The following is a 24,654-nucleotide window of genomic DNA, read 5'->3' on the forward strand; positions in this document are numbered from 1 at the left end:
TTTCCACTTCAATTCACCTCAAAAGGGCAAGAACATATCAATCTATTCCTATCCAGGCCATAAAAACCAAGAACTTGACTTGTTTTGAAAGGGAAATAGGTGCTCTTAAGAATTTCGCTCTGGACCCTTTGGAAGGGTCAGGAGCGAAATTCTCCTTCTAGGCCAAAATCCTTCACATTTGGTGATCACTAGCAACTCAAAGCCATGCTTAAGGACATCTCCAATCCTAATTCACCCTAACCCACACTTGGCTTGGCACAAAATTGAGAAAAAAGGGAGGTTTTGGGGAATTTCGCTTTGGACCCTCTGGAAGCGTCAGGAGCGAAATCCACATTCTAGGCTTAACTCTTCATCTTTTCAACTCCAATCTTCCTTGCAAGGCAAAAATACACCACTCTACTTGCACCTACGCCATAGGAACCACTGTCTTGACCTCATCCAAGAAGAAAATAGGAGTTTCCAAGAATTTCGCTCTGGACCCTTTGGAAGGGTTAGGAGCGAAATTTCTACTTTAGGCTAAAATCCTTCACATTTTCACTTTGAGTCACTCCCTAAGGCAAAACCATGTCAATCCACCTTCCAACATGCCTTAGAAACTAAGAACTTGGCCAAAACAAGGAAGAAAATGAGGTCTATGGGGATTTTCGCTCTGGACCCTTTGGAAGGGTCAGGAGCGAAATCCACATTCTTGGTTGGTTTTCCACTTCCTTCATCCAATTCTCCTTCAAACTTGATCAAATTCAAGCTCCTTTCTCGACATTTAAGTGAATCCACCATCAAACTAGCTCAAGACAAGGTTGTTTTCATCATTTTAGGCAAGATAGGGGGTCAAACTGAGGATTTCGCTTTGGACCTAGGCCAAGGACAGGACCTATAGGGAATTTCACTTTGGACCCTTTGGAAGGGTCAGAAGTGAAATTCTCCTTTTGGGTTGATTTCTACCACTTCATCGCCTCAAACCTCTTCTCAAAGGCAAATATGCATCAAAGCCTCCTCAACCATGCCTCAAAAATCCAAAACTTGGCCATATCAAAGAGCAAAATAGAGGAAAAGTGAATTTTGCTCTGGACCCTTTGGTTTCTCCACATTTAAGTGAATCCACCATCAAACTAGCTCAAGACAAGGTTGTTTTCATCATTTTAGGCAAGATAGGGGGTCAAACTGAGGATTTCGCTTTGGACCTAGGCCAAGGACAGGACCTATAGGGAATTTCACTTTGGACCCTTTGGAAGGGTCAGGAGTGAAATTCTCCTTTTGGGTTGATTTCTACCACTTCATCGCCTCAAACCTCTTCTCAAAGGCAAATGTGCATCAAAGCCTCCTCAACCATGCCTCAAAAATCCAAAACTTGGCCATATCAAAGAGCAAAATAGAGGAAAAGTGAATTTTGCTCTGGACCCTTTGGAAGGGTCAGGAGCGAAATTCTCATTTTAGGCTCATTTTCACCTTTTTCCTCCCTTCTTTGGCTTGGATATAACTTATTAGGCCTCTCCTGATCATCCTCCAGTCCAAGTTAGCATTCACTTCAAGGTTTTGTGAAGAAAAAGGGTCTCATATGAATTTCGCTCTGGACCCTTTGGAAGGGTCGGGAGCGAAATTCCTCCTTATGCTCAAATCCTGACTTCATTTTCATATTTCTTCACTCCAAATGTTTTGCCCTCAATAATGTCTGGGAATGAGTTAGTTCTAAGTTTGGATCAAAGTAGAATGTCCTATAGAGGAATTCGCTCTAGACCCTTTGGAAGGGTCAGGAGCAAAATTGAAATTCGCTTTGGACCCTTTGGAAGGTTCAAGAGCGAAATTTGACATTTTGGTCTCTTCGTCAAGATTCATTTATATCTTTCTTCTTTCTTATACTTTAAGTTATATTCCATATATACTGTCAGGATGTTTGAGAGTGGTTTCGGACCTCCAGGAGTTATAATGCAAAATCTAGTTTTTGGAGGATTCTTCAATTTTCCAGACTTAGTCAAATTTCAGGATCAGGATGACGTTCCAGACAACCAAATTTCAGGACATTTGAAGATCAGGATGACATTCCAGACTTCATCACTCACCAATTTGACCTAACTCGGACCTATAAAGAGGATATTCACTCACCAAGCTCCATTGACCTCCTCAACCTCAAACAAGACACAATTAGCAACAAGAGCAAAACTTTGTCCTAAGGAAGACTTTCAAAAATGACCCTAACCCGGAGCATCCACTGACTCACCTTTAGTTAAAACAAAGCCTGCTATCTTAGTGATCCCTCTGGCAACACTCAGCATGCAAAGGCTAATAGACAAAACCCTAAAAGACCCAGAAACAAACCCCAGAAAGCAAAAAAAAGTTAAGGGTCCCCATTTGCAATGGGGCGATGTGTGAATACATCACAACACTACCTTAAGGAATGTATGCCACTAAAGTTAAAAAGTAGTTCAAACAAGAAGTCAAAATCCTCACACACAATCTTACTGTGGGATAGACTTCCAATACCAGAATAGAAATTACAAACATAAATATCTAAGTTACTGGCTTGAGGTCGGGTTCAGGTACCAGGGTTTGGTATGCGAACACAGCAAGAGAAAAATTGGAGTTGGGTATATAGAAATCACAAATGTATACATATTTTTGTGATGTCCCCACTTTGATATATAATTTAATAATAAATAATAATAATAAAAAAATTAAAATACAAAAGAATAAAAATCAAAATTAAATTAAAATATAATTAAATTTGATTAATGTTAATGAATGGTCAAAAGGCATGAAATGATAAGTTGTGGCTCCCTTAAATATGAGGTATAAAAGGGAGAAGAGAACTAATTTGAAGGTGGTATAATTTAGGAATCAGAAGTGCAGATCTGATTTAATTAAGAAGTGCAGATCCAATTGTGAAAGGTTGTGTCCCTTTCAAAGGGCAGAAATAATGAAGAGTTGCACTCTTTCAAAGGGCGCTAATGGTGAAAGGGTGTATCTCCTGCCAAAGGGAATACATGATGAAGTGGTGTGACCTCTCCCTCACATTAGGAGATATAAAGGTAAGGAATCAAAAGCATCCAGAGACAACACCTTCGATCAGATCAGATCAGAACTGCTATTAAGTTACAGGCAGTAACATCCTTGTTCTTGGTGATATGCATGGGGATGAATGGATGAAGAAGAGAAAAAGGTAGTGATAACAAATATCAATCTGCAGACTTCAGATCAATCATTCATTGGCAAGTAATTATTTACAAACAGCAGATTGGTATGCCATATCTGCCCATTATGAATTAAAGGATTAATTATGCTGACTGACAAATATTAATTCTGGTAAAAATGACAATTAATATACACATGATCATGATATGATTATACAAATAAAAATGATCATAATATGCATATGATTATACAAACAGAATAAGACCATAGTATAAGATATATATAAATATATATCTGGCTAATAATAATAAATTCAGTATTATATCAGAAATGATTAAATATACCTACATATCAAAGCACATACATTCATAATTCATGAAAGATGTTATATTAATGACACAGTCTTTAATCTTTCACTAATGCCTTTGGAAGGATAGGTTGGTTTGTGTAGGGAGAGGCAGAGTAATTCCATCACAAATTTGGTGAGCCCCAAGAGGTGCTACTGACTGGTGTTCATGAAACCCTTGGGCCAAGTGGTGGTATTGACGGGTGTTCATGAAACTGTTGGGCCTACTTGTGGAGGTGGTTTCCAAGCGCCCTATGACAGTAATTCCCCGTCCTCCATTAGGGTTAGGAAAGAAGTAAGGATGGGTCTAATATAATAATTATTGATTGTATTACGAACAATTAATTGTCTCTAGCTTAATAATCTGAATTAAGGCATAATCCTGTATATGATGCTTGTTAAACAGGTAACCCCCTAGTAGGGGACATTACAATTTTAACCTAAAAATCAAAATTAAATTCACATAACATATAGGTTTATAACATACATAAGGTAAACAAATCCATTAAAATTATAAAAGATCGCATGGACTTCAATATTGATTTTTAAAACCTTGGTCCTACTGTGACCTATTTCACACATCGCCCCATCGTAGATGGGGACCCCTTGTTTTCGCTTTTTTTAGGTTTTGTCATAGCTTTGCATTTTCATAAATCTTCATTCTTGAGAGAGTTGAGTTAGAATTTAGAGGTCATTCCAGACCAGATAGAGAATTTATGCTTAGAATTGAATTTGAATGCCGCCAAAGTGCTCAAAAGGTCTGAAGGACGAGGATCGCAATTGCTTTGAGTCATTTCTGACAACCTGCAATTTTTGCCTTTTCTGCTTTTTTTGAAAGTGACATTTGGGTTTTGTTCTTTGAGCTATTTCATTACTACCCATTTTGTTGAAATTTGAAAATATCCCCTCTAGATATAAAAAGAAGGGCTTCGAAATTTTTGGTTTTTTTTGAGATTAGAGTTTTGTTCTTTAGGTCGTTTTAATCCTACCCAGGTCTTCAGATTCGAAAAATTTTGCTTCTAAGTGTAAAAAGCAAGGGTTTGAAAATTTTTGCTTTTTTCAAGATTAGGGTTTCAATCCTCATGCCAAATTATTCCTACCCATGTTCTCAAATTTTGAAAATTATGTTTTAAGGGTAAAAAGCAGAATGCAAACTCTAATTAGGGTTTTGTTCCAGAAGATCAGCCATTTTATCAGTACCCATGTTCTTAGATTTCGAAAATAAGGTCTCCAAGTGCAAAAGGCAAAATGGAAATCCAAATTAGGGTTTTTGTTCTTTGTTCCCATGTTCTTAGATTTCGAAAATAAGGTCTCCAAGTGCAAAAGGCAAAATGGAAATCCAAATTAGGGTTTTTGTTCAGATGAACCAGCAAGGTATGAACATGGCATGAACACTGTTGACCAAGTCAAAAGGAAGGCAAGTGAAATGGCACATTGAAAATTTCGCCCAGGTTGAAGAAATAAAAATGGTAGATAAGTTCGACAGGGCTCAAGGAATGGCAAATGATCAGTCAAAATCGTCCAAGGATGTCAAGCATTGAAGATGATTAAGCATAATCAATGTCTGCCAAGGCATAGGAGAATTGTCCAAATAAAATTGTCCGACAAATGTTAAGCTCCTATCAAGGGTTAACTAATCCATGGCAAGAGTTACTCAAACTCCTGCCTAGGGTTAAGCTTATTCATACACGAAAAATGTCTGACAAATCTTCTAAGTGTACTTCATGGCCAAGATAAAATTGTTCGACAAATGGCAAACTCCTACCGGTGGTCAACTAACTCATGGCGACAGTTAACAAACTCCTTCTCAAGGTTAAGCAAATAAGAAACCAAGGCATAAAAATGGCCAAGTATATGCAACTTTCATCATGTCCAACACTCTCCAAAGTCCGCCTTGTCCTAGACTCATCCAAGTCCGCCTTAAGAAGTGTGGAAAGAAAAATAAGTACGCCTAGACAAGGTTGACCATGGCCCAAGAAATATGAACAAAGTTCGCTAAAACTTGAGGAAGAATGTCTAAGGCAATGTAGGGCCTACTTAGGTGAAATTGAAGATGACATGGCATTCCAAAAGGTTTGAAGATGGCAAAGATGATGACTTGGCAACTAAAGCAATAAAACATTTGACATGTCAGGTTCGAACTTCTAGAAGGAGATTTAAAACAAATAAAATTTTCTAAACATAATGGATGCTTCCAACGAAGAGTTCAAACTTCTTTGAGGATGGAATAAAACATTAAAACTTTCTAAATTTGCAAATTCCCTTCTAGAAGAAAGCAATGAAGAGTTTGATCTTTCTGAAAGAGCACTTAAAGCATTAGAACTTTGTTAAAATCACTTTCTTGTGTGCCAAGTAATGAAGTTCGAACTTCTAGAAGGAGGAATAAAGCTTCTAGAAGCCACTTAGGAGGTTATAAAAGAAAGTTTCATCCCATTATCACCTCTCTTTGCCAATCAAGTTCGAACTTCTCCCAAAATCGCTAAGGGAGATCAAAGTAAGCAGCTTTCAGGCATAAAAGATTATCAGATTCATGCCATATTATCAGTTTGGCCTTGCAGAAGTAAAACAAATTCAAAGGTTTTGAGGAGAGAAATTTGAATTCTTCCTTGAATTCGTCTAGGAAGCAGTTCCAAAATTTGATTGGATTATCAAATTTTCAGAAGAGTTCGCTATGGAGATGAGAAAAGAAATAGATTCAAGGGTTTGAAGGAAATAAATTTGATATTCTCCTCAAATTTGCCATTGACAACAGTTTGAAGGTGTAAATTACACCTTGATACTCCCCAAAAATTACCATAGAAAGGAGAAGTAAAGCAGATTCAAGGGGTTTGAAAAGGAGCAATCAAAAAAGTTCAAAGTTCGCCATTAACAAGGTTTGCTGATAAAATAATGTAGTTGCTGATAAAATTCAGAATTCACCATTAATAATCTTTAAATCCACCTTGGGAGAGAGAGATTATCCAAATCTACACACAGACTCCTCAGAAATCTTCCAAATCTGCAGGAAGATACATATCCAAAACTCATCCAAGATCATCCTAGACAGTGAATTAAAGGTTTGCTGGAGATAAATCCTTTGACAGATTCCTTGATGATCTTCCAAGTATAAAATGAAATTGCCTAAGGAAGAATAAACTCTGCCCTGTCAAGAAGAAATTAATCTGAATTCACATATTCAAGGGTTTGAAAGCTAAATAAAATTGTCTAACTGCTGCAATCCCAATTTGCCATGATTGGCAAAGTTGAAGATAGCAGATTGAAGCTCTAAAAGCCATCCAAATCCGCCTTGAAAGGGAAAGATTACTCAAGTTTGATCCACATGACCTTCCAAGCATAACACGAACCTGTACATAGTATGTAAATTCCGCCAAGAAAGGAGGCATTCAAGTTGGAAGTTTGTTTCACAAAACATGGCTTAACATATTCTCATCCAAGTCCGCCTAGGGTTGGACAAATGAAGCATCACACAAAAATGAAATAAAAGATATGACAGGAAGAAAGACAAATTGTCTGATCCATCTTGAAATTCACCATGGACATCAAGCACAATATCAAAACAACTCCCAAAATTCACCAAGTACAAGAAGGATGGTTCATGACAAAAAGACGTATGATTGTCTAAGCTCACCAAGACATGATGGATGAAGAATCACCCAAAGATAACTGTTCAAAAGTTCTTCCAAGAACCAATCCAAGACAATCCAAGACATGAATTGGCAAGACAAACAAGATTCAAGTCCACCTAAGGGAAAAGAAGATAGGATGTGCAAATTGAAATAAATTCCTTCCAAACCCTAAGGCATGAACAAATTGTCCAAAACCTTGCAAGTCAATCATACGCTGACACATTGATTCATCCAGACATAAATGGAATATGTGAAGATACCTAGCCAGAGACTTAAAATTGAGAACAAATTTGCCATGCTAGAAAGATGAAGTTCAGATCTTAATTCACATAAAATCAGACCAGCATGATGAGAAATAAATTTGTCACATGAAATATTTTTTATTCTCAACACTTGAAAATTTTGTCAAAATTCAAAATTTCTAGAAAGTTCTAGAAGATTCTTGGATAAAATCGAATTTTTGAGAGAAGAAATAAAACTTTCCATTTTGGAAGGATTCAAACAAACAAACAAACAAACAAACAAAAAAAATCAAAAACTTCTAAATGTAAGAACTCTAAACTCTATATATTTTCAACCAATTCACTTTCACAATTCATTATTCAGGTTGAAAATTTTGGAGAGCATTGAAAAGAAGTTTTCTCTCAAATTTCATAAATTTTGGATTTTTGAAGAAGAATTGTCCAAAAGAACATTCTTCTAAGTGTCAAGGGTCTAGAAATTAAGCACTTTTCAGTCATAAAGAGGATTCAAAAACTCAATTTGACTAAATTTCCTCATCTTTCTGTCTTATTTTTCATTAATTTCTTGACCAAACCTTTCAAAGACTTAGCCTTTTAACAGGCTGAAAGTAAAATTTTCAAAAAAGAATTTAAAATCAGAATTAAATTCTAAAAATAACATGGAGTTTTTATGTGTTTTTACAGGTAGCAATGAAGTTCGCCAGCAAGGGAGCGCAGTTGAAGTCCAAACTCGAATCCAAGTGGAAGAACATCATTGACACAAATTTTGGGCACATTGATATGGAAGAATTTAAGAAAAGAATGTATGGACATGATGGACACGTTCCCACACCTATTGCTCGCAAGATGATGCAAAACGGAATTGTCTAGGCAACTGGATTCCCACCAGCCAAAGAGTGTGTCGAGCTGATTGTCAAATGTGCCTTGCACTATAAAGCACAATCTAGAGAAATCATTGCACCAGATGGAAGAGTCCTAGCTAATCTTTCAGAATTGTCCATCCAGGAAACATTTGGTATACCAAAGGACAGTAAAACCACCTATAAAACTAAGGAGCAAGCCCAGAGAGTCTATGATAGTCAGTCTGAACTTTGCTTTGCAAATGTAAACAAGTCTTGGCTTGAAAAGAAAAGACCTCAAGGAAAGGTGCCGAAGTATTTAGTGCGTCCATTCTTCAAGGAAGAGTATGGTGATATCATCCTGTTGTTGAATAGAGTAATGAGCAGCCCAAAGGGTCAGCTATTTGAGACATGGATGTACTATTTCATGGATGAAATCACATCACGAATCAAGATATTCAATTGGTCCCGCATAATCAGTGATAACATTTACGAACAGTAGATGAACTTGGAAAGGACAAAAACATTCCACATGAGCTCCTACATAATTTATCTGTTGGCCGCAACTTACAGATATTCAGGATTGATTTGCAAAGGCATAGTAGGAGGTGGTGAGAATGAATTCCAATCATATGATTGTTATCCTCAACTGCAGCTCAAGCAGAAAATTTTTTGAGCCCATGACGCATTCCTGATGTACATAACAAGAACACTGCAAGGAGGTACTCGTAACAAACTTTCTCATGAATCCAAAAGTTTGATCAGCTGATATGGATCCTGGTTTATCTAGTCTACGAAGTTCACCTATATCAGAATCCAAGGTTTCACTGGTTGCCCTTACCGATTGCCAATCAACCCAACCAATAGGATGGTCCCATTGGAAGTTCTCAGACAGTTGGAAACATATCAAAGTTTCAAAAAAGTAAGGCAAAAGGCAGCCATATCTTTTCCATTCTTCATTGGAAACATGAAAGAATCTTGTTCAACTGCACAGGCAGCTGAGGATGCCACACTTGAAATGTAGTGGTATCCTTTTACCTTTTACCAGTCCAGAACCAATTATGATCCTCACAATAACATCAGATCAGTAAAGGAGGAAAGATTCAGGCATAGAGTAGATATAGAAGATTTCTGGGCAAATGTTGCAGATGAGTACAAAATTAGGAAAAGGTTACATTCCACGCTATCTGCAAATTTTATCAGAGAAACTCAACCTTTTCTCGTACCAGATCAATAAGAAGATAATGGAGAGCATACTCAACCTGGTTTTGATGAGCATGCACCTCTTCCTCCTATCAAGTGGTCAGAGCCAGATCATGCAAACTTAACCACCCTTATGCGGCCAATCATGAAATATAGTAGGTGGTGGGTTAATTAGCAGTGTCATAGGCTGAAGTAGAAGAATATAGCTTTGACATATAATCTAATGGGAGTAGCAGAAGGATATTCTTCAAATGAAGACGCAACACAAAATGCCAAACCAAGCGAGAATGCTAAAAGGAAGGGTGAGGTAATTGAGAATGAAGAACCTGCTTAGAAAAGGCAAAGGATAGAATCATCTCATTCCACCACATCAAGGAATGAGAAATACATATTATATATTGATGAACCATTGGTTGAAATAGAAATTCCTTCTTCAGTTCATGAGGAAAATGTAGAATTAGTCGATCGGGAAGATGAACAACCACCATCACCTACTGGCACAGAAATCCTAGAATTGGAGCATGACACAGATATTGAAGAGGAAGAGATCCAAGAAGGGATGATTTCTGCTCTCCGGGGGATTGCACGTGACATAGAAACAAAGGATGACCAAGAGGTAGAAGGCATTGAGCAACCCATTGTTCCTGAATGGCTGAAAGAAAGATTGAAGATGAACACGCCAATAGTAGAAGAACAGGAAGAGGATGACATGACAGACTTCTTGGCCAAGTTAGAGCAAACTGTTGTGAAGAAGCCAGCCAAGAGATATCCTACCATCCAAAGAGATGAGACAGGCAACCACACAGTGCATATAGCTGTGCCTAAGGTGAACAAAAGCAAAGGGAGACATTGCTCCTCATGAGTTTGAGATCACCACTTTTGACTTAGGCCAAATCACAAAGACCCAAGCAAAAGATGACTTAGATAATTCAGTTGCTTCCAAAAAGGCAAAACTGGATGAGGAGACAGAAAAGAAGAATGAGCATAAGAGAGAAGTAGAGCGCTTGAAAGAGTATATTTGGCAGTTAACTACTAAACCACTTGATCAAGCCAATCCAGAAGCTCTCTTACTTTTGGATTCACAACAAGTAGTCAAAAGTTCTAAGGAAGATGCAGTGACAACCAGAGAAACCACGGATTGGATGGAAAGTACAAAAGAAGAGGCAGCCAAGTTCGTAGAAGAAATATCATCAGCATATGAGCAAACTTCTTCTTTGCTTACCAGGATTGATAACATGGTAAAAATGTGGGCTGACTTCCAAGATGTCCGCGAAAGAATCATTCCATGCCTTCGAGAACTCAAAGGAATCTCATCCCAAGAGTTGGTTAATCAGAAAATAATTGAAGGAGGGGCAGCTTATGATTTTCACAGTTGGCTCTGGACATTGGTTGCACAGAATGAGGTCTTGGAAAAGGTGAAGATTGATACAAATAAAATAGAAGAACAGATAAGGGCCATTTAGGATAAGATTTTCCTTATGGTTGCAGAAATACTTGAGAAAGAAACCATCAGAGAAAGGGATATGCAATTGGAAAATCTGAAGATCAAAACACAGGACATCTTCTTTGCCATCATAGGACCGGTCTTGAAGAGCAACCTAGCTAAAGCATCAAACCTCCTTTCCATCAAAGATGCCTTTCAGAAGCAGCAACTAGACTGGGAATTCACCTTTGGTCTTTGTGCAAATGACTTAGAAGGATTGGAATTCAAGGTTAACCTATTGCCACATGTCACAATGGAGGAAGTGGACCGAATTGTGTCCAAGTTCAATGAATATCAAAGGAAAGGGATACAATCCTAAAAATAGCATCTTGCGCCACTAGTCTCTTTTGTAATTGATCTTTGATATTATTTTGGGAACTCTATCTAGTGTTGGGTTGTTTAGATCTTAACCGTTGATCTTAGATCGATCTCGGCCATTCATTTTTCTTTCAAAACTCTATATAAACCCACATTCTCTCATTTCATTGTGTTGTGGAGAGATTTATGAAATTGTTGCACAGAGCTATTTGAGTAATAAAATATTCATTATCAGTATTGTTTTGAAATCTATTTATTGCTAAATGGTTGCATGGTTACATACTCCCTTCAACAATTAGATTAGATTTGCTTAAGTAATTTGTTTTTAAGTTGTTAGATGAATGATAGATCTAATAAGTAATGATTGGTGAAATCTTGCTCATACTTTTGTTGGATGGATGATTTCCTTTCAATGTACAAAGTTAGCCTGAGCTTTTTAATATAGATGTTTAACTTCTACTTGGAATGATATTGTTCAATTATTGGTATTCTTCCTAAGTATGAAAATCTTAAGCATAACCTTAGAAGATTGCACCCGCTTTGCATTGTTGTCTGAGTGTGGCAAAACAGAGCGTCGTTACCGGTTTCACCCAGTCATTACTGTATCTTGAGTTCATAGGAATAGCTTAGAAGTAGCATAGAATCCCTAAACCCTCATCCTTTTTATCTTTTCTTTGAAGTCCTAAAAAAAATCCAAAAAACATAGTGCAAAAAACATTGTTAAATCTGCCTAAGTTCAACCTAAGAATAATACTATTTTCAAACATAAGTCCCCCTTGAGATTTTCAGCATACACTACCCAAGAAGCTATCCCACTAAAGTCGCTTGTTCGCACATATAGACCTTGGAGTCTCCTTGTGGTCTTCTCGCAATCTTGGCACAAGTAGTGATTTTGTTCAGGAGAGGATAGAGTATCCTTGTGGTATTTTATTCTAATGTTAGGTATAAGATAAAACGTACACCAACAGGTCCCTTTAGTGTGGGCACTTTAAAGGAGTTGAAAAGTAAAACATGTATTGTTTTTACTAACGTGCAGCAGCGGGTAACATATTCCAAGACTTGCTGGTAAAAGACAAGTCATAAAACCTCCCAGAAACTGTATAATTCCCAAAAAACTTAAAACATAAAAAAGCTGCATACAGATTAAAACAAGAGTGCTAACAATGATAACACCATTATTTTTATGCACATAATCATCAGCTTTCCCCAATTATTCTCTCCATGAATGAGCAGTAGAAGAGTAATGTTTATGACATCAAATTTCAATGGCTGCTCAGCAGAAAACTTGACAGGAAAGTAATGTTTATGCCATGTCAATGGAGTCCTACCACCAACCTTGACAAGAAAGGTGCAGATATTATCAGAGGCAGTAACAATTATGTGCAGAGCAGCCAATTCCAAAAAATCAAAAAAACCTGCCCAGACCTGATTGGGAACAAACTGGGAACTAACCATGGCCAGATCCAGGGGCTTTTCTCCCAATATGGGTAAATTCGATAAATATCAAACATACAAAAGCAAAACCAGCCAAGAAAAAATACTCCAATTATCTTAAATGTCTCATCAATCATTAAACTATTTAATATTTATCTAATATAAATTAAGACCAAGGCAAAAACATGGAAACACTCTTCCTGCAATACAAACAATTAACAAAAGGCAACACAAAACAAAGATTCCAATTATACTATAAGCACAGCACATAGCAGAAAGTTTTGGAAGGCTATGCTAAGTTGCTAACCTTCTACACCAAAGAATCAAATTAGTCTTGTGACCAGATGCAATTTCCTTTACTCCATGACGATGGCGACCAGCATGCAAAACAGCATAGCCTGGATTATGAGAATACTCAAAAATTTCCTACAAAACAGGGGAATGACAACTTTTATAATAAAGACATCTCGGCTGTTGCAGCTTCAAATAATTAGATTATGATTTTCATTTATACAGTGACTTAAAAAAACAAAGAACTAGAACATGGTTCTCCTGGATATCATTCAGACTAGGTATCTAAAGCACTGTTATAGTCTGGATATTTGTCAATTGCTTGTTCACCCACTTTTATCTTCATCAGGTCTGCTTCTTTGAGGGGTCTAACCACTCAAGTTTTTTTGTACTTGACTTGCTCCTATGGTTCAGGGTTTAAAACTTTAAATGCTTTGAGTTTCCCTATCATATCATTTTTACATTTCTTTAGTGTTGTGTTCAATGCCTTTCATAATCTAGGGATTTTTTAACCTCAGTACTTCTGTATTGTAATCAAGTATGCTCTTTGGAGTCTTCTTGACCGACTTTTGATTATCTGAAGACCTTTAACTACCTTCATTTTTCTTGGATGTTGAAGATGCTAATAAATTTCAGTTTCTTTTATATCACATCCTAAGTCATTGGCCATATTGGTCTAAAGGATCCTCCAAGCAACATCTACACTTACCAAAAATTGAGAAAACCAGTCCATGTGGAAGACCTATGCATGAATCCTATTAGGATATCAAGTTCTTATACCACAATCGGAGAACATGTGGCTTGGAAATAATAAAAACATGGCGTCTCAGAAAAGGGAGCTTAAGACAAACTGTCCTATTTAAGATGTCTCCCTTAACTCTCACCTCTGTGTCAATTTCATCATTGACATGTTTATCACAACGTACACCACGAAAAAAAAGTTCCCCACCAGTAAATTGCTTTCCCAAGAAAACATTTAAAGTGACCTCTGAGTCATCCACATGAAAACCTGCAGACATGAGAAACCCAACCAGGAATATAAATGTTAAATCACCAAAAACAAAAACATATAGAGTTAAATACAGATATGTTGAAAACCATGTAGCCCATTCTAATCTCATGCATTCAGATTTTAAACATGCAATATTCTATATTCCCAAGTCCATGCATATCAATCATTAAATTACAGAAAGCCAAGGAAACCTATGCCCTATGGCATTTTGGGGAGAGGGATGGGAGGGGGCAGTAGAGCAAGTTTTGTGGAGGGCAGTCCATATGTATATGTATATGTATATGTGCCTGTATATAGCAATAAAAAATTAAAATTTTCTGATTTCATTGTTCAGAGTTTTCAATAGACAGAAGTATAAAAAAAATATAGTACTAAACTTTAATCCAAACAGACAAATGTTAGGATTTTCATCCAGTCTCTACATGGAAGGACTTTAAAATCTGGAACCTTGATCGACCTTTTGTTTCCCTGCAACAGCCACCGCTGCCTCAGCCTCTTTCATAGAGTTAGTTGCAATACTAGCTCTACTAGAGCCTTTCAAAAGCATATAGGTTCATCATCAACTGTGTAATTGTAATTGGGTTACTGATATCCTGGCCAAACATGCTACTATTCTACCCCACAAAGGCAAGGTACAAAGCTGGCATTGAAGTGACTATGTCATTGCACCAATACGAAAACACATTCTTAGTTATTTAAACAAATTTTGAAATTTGAAATCTTTATAAGCCCACCTCCTCCCAGCAAGCTAATCCTTCCCTTCAACATTCCTCTTCACACATATCCTTCCCTTCTAGCACCTCCCCTTAAATAGTCCTCTTCACACAACCATCTAGATGGCACAAAGATCCAACAACATGCATTGCAAACTCTTTTTCAATAATTTGCAGGACATCACTCTCCCCATTCATCTTTGTCAACAGCTCAAAATTAAATCCAACACACTAAATTCATTTTCCTCTTCAACAATTACAATGGTCACTCCCAAAGGTTGAAACACTATACTCAACATAGGAATTTTGTATAGTTTACCTCACCCAATGGCAAATCTTTATAAACATTCACGCATGGAATGATATCTTGAGAAGGGGCATGATGAGGTATACATTGGCAAAAGGAAGAATAGGGCAAACATCATGCAACCAATCAAGTTGTGCCCAGTCCAACTCAAAAGTAATCGTGTGCCCTCTATCTATTTCCCTAATACATCAAATTTTAAATCGCAAGATCTTCTCAATAAGAAGATTTTAACTACTTCCTTAACTTTAAGCTTGTTGTGTGAATAGTTTGTAGAGAACTTATAAATTCTTCCAATCATTCCCCTATGCACCACAATCTATAGTCTTAATATTTCTGCTACAATAAATTTAAGAATAAGCATTGGCATTCAATCTTTCAAAGCCAAGCAAAAGGCCTTCAATCTTTCTAAGCTTCGACTTTATGAATGAAGAAAGAGCAATAAATATTCCAAGTGAAGCATTAAGATAGAGCACAGCCCCTCTACAAATTTCTCTCAACCCATTTCACTCGATGAAAAGGATCCATTTCTAGCTTCTAAGGTAAAACTTCAATTCAAATCTCTTGTTGCACTACCTGAAACTTCACCCCTGGAAATTAAACTTAATCACGAAGTTGATTGTAGTCGGCATAAAATGCCTATTGTTATGTTTGATAATATTTGTTATTTGCAAATGTACTAATTATTTGTATTAAGTGGATTGTCACTCTCGGGTAGTTAATGTGTTGGTTGGTTGACGGCTGTGTTCCTCTCGGCAACCATCGGGTTCTTCAAATGTGTTGTGTACTCCAAGGAAAGTAGTACGGTATATTCAGATCAATTGTAATCCTTGCCCGACCATCTCAGGTCTTCTTCTTTGTAACAACTGCATGTGCAAATAAAGATATATTTTACTGCCGTGTCTGGTATACATTATCATTTGTATTATTATTTCCTGTACTTAATTTATCAGATATAGCAGCAAACATTGATTCCACTTCTAGATCTAACACCCCTTTTCATTTCTCTAATTTTTACTCTTTATGTGATCCTTCTAGATCTCGAAAAAATCCCTCCATTCAAGTACTCTTTATGTGCTCCTCATCATCTCCTTCCAAGGAGAGAGCTGCTTAATCAATTCATCACATAGGGTATTTACCATAAGTACATCCAAGTCACTTGGACCTCCCCTTTAACTTCTATCAACCTCTATCCTTTTATGTGGAGCTTTTATTATAGGTTGTTGATGGGGTAACTATTTAGCCCACTTATCGTTAGAATCATTGGTCTCATAGTTTGAGGATTCCCCTAAGCTAATTATGGGTGTGTTTCAAAGCCAAGGAAAAGGCCTTCAATCTTTCTAAAGCTTCGACTTAATGAATGAAAAAAAAGCAAGACAACTTCCACATGAAGCATTAAGATAGAGCACAGCCCCTCTACAAATTTCTCTCAACCCATTTCACTCAATGAAAAGGATCCATTTCTAGCTTCTAAAGTCAAACTTCAATTCAAATTTCTTGTTGCACTACCTGAAACTTCACCTTGGAAATTAAACTTAATCATGAAGTTGATTCCACTTCTAGATCTGACACCCCTATTCATTTCTCTAATTTATACTCTTTATGCAATCCTTCTAGATCTCGAAAATATCCCTCCATTCAATTACTCTTTATGTGCTCCTCATCATCTCCTTCCAAGGAGAAAGCTACTTAATCAATTCATCACATAGGGTATTTGCCGTAAGTACATCCAAGTCACTTGGACCTCCCCTTTAACTTCTCTCAACCTCTAGCTTTTTATGTGGAGCATTTCTTATAGGTTGTTGATGGGGTAACTATTTAGCCCACTTATCTTTAGCATCATTGGTCTCATAGTTTGAGGATTCCCCTAAGCTAATTATGGGTGAGTTTCCATCAGATGTGAGTTGAGATGGACCACCATATTTTATGTAGTGATGTTGTCTTTGTAGGAGGAAAAATCTAAGGAGCATTTTGTTTTCTAGTGTCAAGTCTACAATGCATTTTGTTGGAAGTATTACTATCTATAGAGAGATTAAGATGGATCCCTTTCCACTTTCTTCCACTGTCCTAGTCAAAGATGCTTGACATTTTTTCTCTTCAAAATCTCCAAATTAGGGCACACGTCTCTCTATGGTGATCCCAGACCTACTAGATTGATTACTTATCTCTTTCATCTTGTCACTATCGAGGGCATTCTATGCCCTTTAGAAACTTATGGTACATGTGCAGACAAGCACAAATTGGTGAGGTATTGCTCTTCCTTGCAATCTTATAGTTAGGGTTCCCAAAAATCCTAGTTCTCACTCTAGCGGTTGTGGCTTTATAGCATCCTAACATTGGGGGTCCTCTTGCACCTCTGTTTCATAATGCAAATCTCAACAAGCTCACATTACCAACTGTTTTCCCACTACTTACAATTCTTGGGACTTGAATGTTTGAGGGGATTCTTGTTGAAAAACATAGTGAAACTATTGCAGCAACATAAACTTATACAGATTTTACTGAACATGTATTAAGCCAAATATGTGAATGGAAATGGAAAGAACATGAAATCAGCAAACCATAGATATATACTGCAACACCAAATTTATGTGGGGAAACCCTTTTAGAAAAAAACTACACCAGCAAAGAGAGCACCAAGTATGTATTAACCTTCAAAAACAACAATACAATATTTAACACATTTCTCTCCTCAATCCAACCCCTGTGAACCTGCAAGCTTTGATCTCTTATTTGCTTCATGCTTACAAACCATTGCCTGTAATGTCTTGGAACAATATTTAAATACAAGCCTTAGAAATCCTAAACATTAAGATAAATATTTTGGTTTCCCCATATTCAATTTAATTAATCCAAACCCAACCTTGAAACCCTAGATTATAGAGATATTTCCCCATTGCAATTACAACCCAAAAAATCCTAAATTTTGGCCTTCTGAACCCTAAAATGACGAACCCTAAGCTATTCAACTCAACTCTATAAAAACTTAAAACAATTTCGTAACATTTATGCAAATAACAAAAACCCTAATATTGTGAGATAGCTTTCATAACATAGGGTAAAAGACAACTTCAAATTCATTTACCAATATTGACTAAAAAGGATTTGGGCACCATTTTACATTAACAAAGAATTTAAAATTTTACAAGGCCTTCAAGACTGCAAGGTAAATTTACAATTTTTTCTTACAAAATGAATCAGCACGACGGCCCACTCACTACAATAGCCCATAATGATGGTGAGTGCAGAAATTTTACCCTCAACAACTACGTTGAGTAAATTGTCGTGGGTGATCACCACCATTAAAGCTAGAATGCGACCTCTATGTGAGACTACTCCTTCAATCAAAGGGTTTTTGTCCTTCACCATGAGATCTATGGGGGTTTCATCCTTTGATCTATACAAAACCCTAGGTTTTCATCCTCAAATTTGAATGTGTAAATAGCCAATATTCTTTGCAATTTCTTGTTGGGGGTGTTTGTTGGTTTGTTCATGATGCCTCTTGTTCCCATCTTTGCAATCTTAAAAAGAGTTTTGGAGGTTTTGGAGGTGTTCAAGGCAACCATAAAAAATGCAAGATGATGAAAAAAGCATATTTCAAAAGAAGAGTGAACCCATGAAGGTGTGAAGACTTGTAGGCTGGATGTGCCTAAAAACATTGTACTATTTTAGGTGCCATACACATTGTCAATTGGCATCTTGTCCCTTGCATCTTCACTTTACACCAGACATAGACTGTAGTATGTCTTGACGAAGTAATCTTCAAACAGTGTCAACAGAAAAGGGCTCTTTCTCAAATTGTGAAAAGGGAACAAGCTTCCTATATCCTCTCTTCCATCTGAAATTGGGGATCCACTTGACCCTGTACAATTTATCATGAACTTTGCAATTCTCCTCAAACTCCCTCAAGTCAGTTGTTGACAATTTTGCTCTATTCAAACCAAAACAATCTGAGATGTGAAATTGTTAATATTTATCATGTCCTACCCACCTGCAGAGACAATAGCCTTTCGTCCAACATCATATCTCTGCACCAAAACCTTCATGAAATCAACATCAACATTAACATTTGGCACAACAAGCTTGCCCAAACCAAGCTCCCACCCATTCCTCATAGGAATCTTCGAGCCTCTCTTCTAATATCAGTGTTGAACCAAATCCCACCCTGCTTTTGGGACCTTGGCATCCTGACACCATGTAAGCTATCGAGCAATCTATCCTTCGGACCTCCTGGCCCACATACTAGATATGGAGCTCTTTTACCTTGCAACTGCTTGATCAAGTCCTAATCAATCTTCCTTGGAGGCTTTCTGCTCATTTTGACTAACTAGGGTTTTGCACTCTACAACTAGGGTTTACAGAAGTCACTTAAAATCTATCTAGCTTGCTCCCACTATGCACACTTCAAATAAACCTGCAAACTAGACCAGAATCACATATGAGAGTTGAGAAATTAAAAAACTCACCAATGGAATCATGTTCAGCTCTGTCGCCTGTGAAAAACCCTAATTATATTTGCAACTTCACTCAGAGCTCAATTTAGACAATTCATCGAATGAAAACAGTTTGGTGGTGTTAAATTATAGTCTCAGTCGTAACTAAATTGTATCAAGCGCACAAAATACTAATTCTGTTATTTACGATTTAAATAAGATTGGAATTTAGTTAGTGTTTAACTAACAGATTAACCTTGCAAACATTTAAGTTGGTTAAAGTTATGAACGTCGGTGTAGGGGATCGTGGCTCCACACAAGGGTCACGACCCTATGTGGAACCATAGGATCGCGACCCCCTGTGGGGGCACGATTCCATGAAGACAATCGCATATATACGCCATCCTCCATATTGTTACTTGGTGTTCGTAGTACATAACAAAACAGAAAAAGATCGGTGACATATATATGCATTTGCCTTCATACCTACAGAGGCAAATCGATAAGAGACTTAATCGGTTCTTCATTTCTTCGCTCTGACTCTAATATACCAGAAATTTGAAACTACAGTAAATCTGATTGCACATAAACAATAACAGTCTATTTTACATTTACATGGTATCAAAGCCTAACTACTTAAGATCCGAATAGACTAAAAGCGAAGTTTACATATCAAATCGAAGATTTCTAAAATGGCAAACACAATCAGATTCGAGGACAGACTCGAAGGAGCAGCAAATTTTGTGGCTTGGAAAGTCAGAATTATGATAGTATTAAAAGAGAACAAAGTAATCAAATTCTTAAAAGAAGACAAGCCCGAACCTGCAGACGAACCTGAGAAAACCGTGTGGAATGAAGGAAATGATAAAGCTGTAAAAATCGTGATAGATGCAGTAAGGGATCACATAATACCACTTATATTAAAATATGACAACGCTTATGAAATGTTCAAAACCCTTGAAAGGACGTATGAGATAAACAATCCGAGCAAAACCCTAGCTCTAAAAAGACAGTTGAACCACATAAGTATAAATAACGGTGAAACAATAAACTCATACTTCATGAGGATAGGTTCACTCAGAGATCAACTGCAAAAACTTGATTATCATGTCGAGAAGCAAGAACTATCAATGATTACTCTAGATGGATTACCTGAATCCTGGGAATCATTCAAACAAGGCATAAATGCAAAGGATAAATTTACAGAATTTGATCGACTAAGGGATGACTGCCTCCTTGAAGAGTCAAGGCAAATGAAAGGGAGAAATCACAAAACTAAAGATGAGGACCTCCACATTTTGAATACCGACTCCCGTAAGAAAGGCAAGAAGAGAAACTTCAAGAAGAGAAAATCCCATCATGGGAAATGCTTTCATAAGAAAGACATGTCAAAAATCCAATGTCATAGATGTGATCAGTACGGACACATGTCATTTAATTGTCTTGATAAAGTAAAACAGCGGGCATCATTCGCCAAAGTAGAGAGGAACACAGAACTTGAATCTGAGAAGTTTGTATTATATTCAGCACTATCAAGTCAAGCTTCAAACAAGTCTAACACTTGGGTGATAGACAGTGGATCGTCAAAACATGTCACCGGATTCAGAGAATTACTAGACTCAATAGAAGAGGGATCAAATGAAGAGGTAACAATAGGGGATGACTCTACACATCCTATAAAAGGTGTTGGAACATGTACAATCAGACTGAAGTCTGGAATCTCAATCCAACTCACTGGGGTACTATTTGTACCAGGCATCAAAAGGAACTTAGTCTCTATCTCTGCACTTCAGGATGACGGATATAGAGTCTCATTTATAGAAGGAAAGGTAATGGCATGGCCAAAAACATCCACCTTCAAAAGAGCACAAGTGATTGGTTACAGACAAGGACACCTATATGAATTGTGTAATGAGCCAAATCAAACCTTACTTCATGAAGTCATAGATCAAGCGGAAATTTGGCATAGAAGACTAGGGCACTTACATTTTCGTGCTCTACCCTCTATGGAGAAATTAGTCACAGGACTACCTAAACTAAAGCGAATTCATTCAGATGTTTGTAAAGGATGTGCACTAGGGAAAAACACTAAAAGCTCTTTTCCCTGCAGTTCTAGAAAAACTAAAGGAGTACTAGAACTAGTTCACTCTGACTTATGTGGGCCTATGTCTGAACCATCACTAGGAAACGCATTATACTATGTAATCTTTGTAGACAATTTTTCTAGGAAAACTTGGATTTATTTCCTTAAAAGTAAAGAATCTGAAGATATTCTTAGGAAATTTAAAGAGTTCAAATCTATTACAGAAAATCACTCTGGTAGGAAAATCAAAACTCTTAGGACTGACAATGGTAGGGAATACACATCAGAAGTATTTAAAGAGTTTTGTAAAGATGTTGGGATTAAGAGGGAGTTCACTGTACCTTACAATCCTCAACAAAACGGGGTTGTTGAAAGAAAAAATAGAACAACAGTAGAAGCGGCAAGGGCTATGTTGTTAGATCAAAACCTAGAAACTGCACTTTGGGGAGAAGCCACTAATACCGTTGTATACATTTAAAACAGATGTCCTCACTCTCATATTGGTGACAAAACTCCTGAAGAAGTCTTTACTGGAATTAAACCTGATATTAGCCATCTCAAAATATTTGGATGTCCTGTTTATATTCATGTACCTAAGGAGAAAAGAACTAAATTAGAACCTACTGGACAGAAAGGGATTTTTGTAGAATATAGTGAAACATCTAAAGCCTACCGAATATTCATCCTTGGTCAAAGACAAATAGAATTAAGCAGAGATGTCATATTTGAGGAAGATATAGCTATTAACAGAACAAGGAGTTCCATCACACCTGAAATCCCAACTAATTCCATTAATTTGGAAGAAGATTCTCTTTCTGAAACTCAGAGGGAGCATCCTGAGGATATCACCTCGGAACTTGAGAACATTACAACAGAGAATCCCAGGAAGAGACCACTATGGGCCACTAAAACAGTACAGGAAGCAGAATCCTTTGCAGCACCTAGAGGAACAGTTAGAGAAAGCAAAAGACCTTCAAAGTTCTCTAGCTATGTTAGTCTAATGACAGACCTGATAAATGTTGAACCTTCAAGTGTCGGAGAGGCTCTTAAACAACAAGTATGGAAGGATGCGATGATAGAAGAATATCAATCTATCTTAAAGAATGATGTGTGAAAAATTGTGCCTAGACCTAAAGGAAAATCAGTTGTATCTTCTAAATGGTTCTTTAAAATTAAGCATGCTGCTGATGGCGGTATAGAAAAACATAAGGCAAGATTTGTTGCTTGAGGCTTCTCACAGAAGGAAGGAATTGACTATGAAGAAACATTTGCACCTGTTGCACGATACACTTCTGTCAGAACAATCCTAGCTATAGCAACATCTAAAGGATGGAAAGTTCATCAAATGGATGTAAAAACTGCATTTTTGAATGGAACAATTGAAGAAGAAGTATATATAGAGCAACCTGAGGGATTTGAGGTAAATAATGCTAAAACACATGTATGCAAGTTAGAGAAAGCACTGTATGGATTAAAACAAGGTCCCAGAGCATGGTACGAAAGAATTGACAGTTACTTATTAGAGATAGGTTTCTCTAAGAACATTGCTGATCCAAATCTGTATTTCAAAATAATCAAAGGTGAAATGTTGATACTCATATTATATGTAGATGACTTATTAATTACAGGCGAAGATCATCTCATTGCAAAATGCAAACAAGAACTAGCTTCAGAGTTTGAGATGAAGGATTTGGGTCTACTCCATTATTTCCTTGGATTAGAAGTATGGCAAAAACCAGATGGTATTTATCTAAATCAAGGTAAATACACCACTGACATTCTAAAGAGATTTGGAATGATGAATTGTAAGCCAATGTCATCTCCTATGGAAACAAACCTACATAAACTAAAAGAGGCTATAGCAGATTCCAAATTTGCAGATCCAACATTATACAGACAGATTATTGGATCATTAATGTACCTAATCAATACCAGACCTGATATATGTTATGCAGTAAATGCACTCAGTCAACACATGGTTGAACCCAAAGAAATACATTTGGTTGCAGTAAAGCATATATTGAGATATCTACAAGGTACCTTGGACTATGGACTGCATTATGAACACACTGCATTGAACCTACATGGATACTCTGATTCAGACTGGGTTGGAAGCGTGATAGACAGGAAGAGCACTTCAAGATGTTGTTTCAGCTTAGGATCAGCTATGGTATCTTGGATCTGCAGAATCCGTAGCTCAAAGCTCCACAGAAGCTGAATATATAGCTGCATCCATGGCAGCTAAGGAAGTCGTATGGATAAGGAAATTGATTGTAGGACTGTTTGGTGAAAGTCTGAAGCCTACTATCATTCATTGTGACAATCAGAGCTGCATTAAACTTTCAGTGAATCCAGTTTTCCATGATAGATCCAAGCACATTGAGATCCCATATCACTATGTAAGAGACATGACAGAGAGAAAGGTAATAAGACTAGAATATGTCAATACAGGAGATCAAACAGCTGACATTCTCACCAAACCCCTAGCAAGAGTGGAAATTGATCACTTCAGGAGGTATCTTGGTATGGTTAAAATGTAATTGATGTCTAAAATTATGCAAACTTCTTGGTCATATATTTGAGTATATGAAGTATGTAACCTTTCCTTGTGTTCATTCCTAAAGGATGATGATTCTTTAGTTAATGAACACTTGTATTTTAACATTGTAAGGTGACGATCTTATAAATGTTTGGAAGATCATATAAACTGACAATTTGAATATCAATAATATGATAAGTTATAGTAGACATTATGTAAGCGGATTAATGTCAGTGCACATACTATAACAGGGATATCAAAGTGAGTATATCCTTAGTATCACAGGCTGATACTTAAACTTGGATATCAAAGTGAGTATATCCTTAGTATCACACGTTGATACTTCACACCTAGGTGATGTGACTCTCATGAGATTAGTGATGAACTCAATTAAAGTTTTAGGCCTATACTCCTAAGACTAAGAGGGAGTGTTAAATTATAGTCTCAGTCATAACTAAATTGTATCAAGCGCACAAAATACTAATTTTGTTATTTACGATTTAAATAAGATTGGAATTTAGTTAGTGTTTAACTAACAGATTAACCTTGCAAACATTTAAGTTGGTTAAAGTTATGAACGCCAGTGTAGAGGATCGTGGCTCCACACAGGGGTCACGACCCTATGTGGAACCACATGGTTCCACATAGGATCGCGACCCCTT

The 24,654-nt window shown here is 37.0% G+C and overlaps 1 protein-coding gene across 6 annotated transcripts in view; it reads right to left on the reverse strand.

Annotated features, from left to right (window-relative positions):
* LOC131067961 (2-oxoglutarate and iron-dependent oxygenase domain-containing protein CP2) overlaps window positions 1–24,654 on the reverse strand; it is a 104,005-nt gene that overhangs the window by 31,562 nt on the left and 47,789 nt on the right. For all 6 annotated transcript variants that reach the window (XM_058003134.1, XM_058003132.2, XM_058003133.2 and 3 more), the window contains 2 exons: window positions 13,793–13,917; window positions 12,925–13,043 (listed from right to left, as the gene is read on the reverse strand). In XM_058003134.1, coding sequence (XP_057859117.1) covers window positions 12,925–13,043; window positions 13,793–13,917 — 244 coding nt within the window. The remainder of the gene's footprint in view (window positions 1–12,924; window positions 13,044–13,792; window positions 13,918–24,654) is intronic.

The sequence above is a fragment of the Cryptomeria japonica genome, chromosome 6 (assembly GCF_030272615.1).
Source record: "Cryptomeria japonica chromosome 6, Sugi_1.0, whole genome shotgun sequence".
NCBI classification, from domain to species: domain Eukaryota; kingdom Viridiplantae; phylum Streptophyta; class Pinopsida; order Cupressales; family Cupressaceae; genus Cryptomeria; species Cryptomeria japonica.